The sequence below is a fragment of the Malurus melanocephalus genome, unplaced genomic scaffold (genome assembly GCF_030028575.1).
Source record: "Malurus melanocephalus ecotype Western Australia unplaced genomic scaffold, MMel_1.1 scaffold_278, whole genome shotgun sequence".
NCBI classification, from domain to species: Eukaryota; Metazoa; Chordata; class Aves; order Passeriformes; family Maluridae; genus Malurus; species Malurus melanocephalus.
This window is the reverse complement of record NW_026623510.1, coordinates 664,491-666,784: the sequence shown is the minus strand read 5'-3', so window position 1 is coordinate 666,784 and position 2,294 is coordinate 664,491. Positions and strand designations below refer to the sequence as shown.

At 50.0% G+C, this 2,294-nt stretch overlaps 1 protein-coding gene across 1 annotated transcript in view; it reads left to right on the top strand.

Moving 5' to 3' along the window:
• The window catches only part of ADGRG1 (adhesion G protein-coupled receptor G1), a 13,366-nt gene that overhangs the window by 8,455 nt on the left and 2,617 nt on the right, over window positions 1-2,294 (top strand). Inside the window, exons 8-10 of the mRNA XM_057376332.1 lie at window positions 1,256-1,301; window positions 1,654-1,754; window positions 1,838-1,953. Coding sequence (XP_057232315.1) covers window positions 1,256-1,301; window positions 1,654-1,754; window positions 1,838-1,953 — 263 coding nt within the window. The remainder of the gene's footprint in view (window positions 1-1,255; window positions 1,302-1,653; window positions 1,755-1,837; window positions 1,954-2,294) is intronic.

Here is a 2,294-nt window from a genome sequence, read left to right as displayed (position 1 = left end):
CTCACTGAGTTTCTGCTCTCACTGAGTTTCTGCTGACTCTCACGGAGTTTCTCGTGATTCTCACTGAGTTTTTGCTGACTCACGGAGTTTCTTGTGGCTCTCACTGAGTTTCTCACTGAGTTTCTCGCGATTCTGACCGAGTTTATCGTGACTCTCACTGAGTTTCTCACCGAATTTCTGCAGACATGTTTCCACAGCTGAGATTCTTGCACTTATTGGGCCATGCACAGCATCTGCATATGCACGGAGCTTCCTTGCTATGTCATGCACAATCTCATGCCTGTCATCTTGCTTCATCATTACTAAAGCAGAAGCGTATTCTGTTGGCCCAAGTCGTACAAGTTTTCACCACATCACTGGTGTACATTCTACATCATCTGGATCCTTATGAGAGTTTCCGGGATCCTCTGGGAAAATAATTGCTACTACTGCTATTTCCCTCAAGTGCTGAATCCCTTGTTCTATGGTCTTCCATGGGAGTTGCTGAATATAGASATCCTCTGTGCACAGGTATCTTTCTCTCTCTCACTGTTCAAGACTTGCCTCCAAAGACTGAGAGAGTTGACTCCACTCTTCACCCCTTGGTTGATGGCCAAATCTTGTGACAGGTTTCCCAAATGCCTTGCCTCAACACCATCCATTATTGTAGTGTCTCCTGCAGTGTCCCAAAGACAGACTAACCAACTAATTACAGATTCATTCTTTCGTTGAACATAATCTTTTCTTAGGCCGCGCAGGTCTCTCACGGTCATGGACTCAGTGATGGTTTCTGATTCTGAGTCAGTTGCTGGCCTTGAGGGTCCTTCTCCTCCATCATCATCATCTGCTGGGCGATTGGTTTTGAATTTGTGTTTCATGCTTCTTGTGATGGGAGCAACTCAGGATCCCCATCTGGTTTGGCTGCACGCTGAGGGACTGGGGTGTCCACTGATTTACCTTGCTGCACTCTAGTATCTACTATTGTGCCATAAACATATACCAGGGCCCAACCCATTGCATTAGAGTTGTCACTGTACTTTTCTTTCAGATACTTTACCAGCTCCTGGAAGGAGCTGTCTGCTCCATAGTTGTTAACTGTGCTCTCAGCCTGGAGCCCACCACTCCCACCACAGGGAAAATCTGGTTTATCAAAGTCACAATTCGTCTCCTGAGACCCTCTTGCCCCCTGTCCTGTGTTGTCCCCTATCAAATGTGCTGGACAGGTAACAAACCCAGAGCTGCCTCCTGACCAGGGCCTGTGCTTTTGTCGTTGCAGAGGAACGTGAGCCCACTGTGCGTCTTCTGGCAGGAGGACACCTCTGGTGAGTGCCCCACCCTTGGGTGTGCAGTCAGGCCCTTTATCCGAGGTACCACAGCCCCACCAGCAGGGTGAAGGTTGCTTTGCACCTTTCTTCCTCATTCCATCCCCATAAGCCATTCCCACAGGGCTGATGTCAGGTTTTTTCCTCCATAGCGAACCTGAGAGCTTTCTCCTTCCCTAGGGATGGGTTYTCATGCTGAGGGGGCTATTTGAGTGTGGGTGCTTTGCCTTGGATAAGCTGGAATCCCCCACTCTTTCTCTCCTTTTTTCCATGAACACCTTGCCCTGAAGATCCTTTAGCCCCAGGCAGATTTGCTGCTGCTCACCAGATGTTCTCCCTTTCTCTTGCACAGCCAGTTCTGGCAGCTGGGACAGCTATGGGTGCACCACAGTGCCGGGGAGCAGCCAGACAGAGTGCCGGTGCAACCACCTCACCTACTTCGCTGTGCTCATGGTGGGTACAGCCTTCCCTCAGATCCCCACACCRCTCCCACTGGCTGCCCTTCCTCACCATCTCCCATTCCTCCTCCTCCTCAGGTGTCCTCCCCAGAGATCACCGCCGTGCACAGGAATTACCTGAGCATCATAACCTACGTTGGCTGCCTGATCTCGGCTTTGGCATCCATTTGCACCATCTTCTTCCTCTACTTCAGGTACAGCCTGGTGGTTCACTCACAGTCCTGTCCCTGGCCATGAACACCTGGGTGGCCACAAGCTCTCCAAGGGCASTTGGTGGCCTGGCTAGAAGCGTCATGAAGGAGCTGTGCTTAAAGAAAGCAGAATTCTTCTGTCCAGAAGCTGCTCTCTTGGTCAGGGTTCCTGCAGAGTACTGGGAAACTCTGGCTTTTTGATGGTTTTGGAAAATCTGCTTGGTTGTGATGGATGTGGCAAGCAGAAGCCTGCAAAGATCTTTTCAAGGACTCAGATGAGAATATGAGTGTCTTCTCCTGAGTCATGTCACTGATCCTAAGTGGATGATTCAGACCTGAAATCA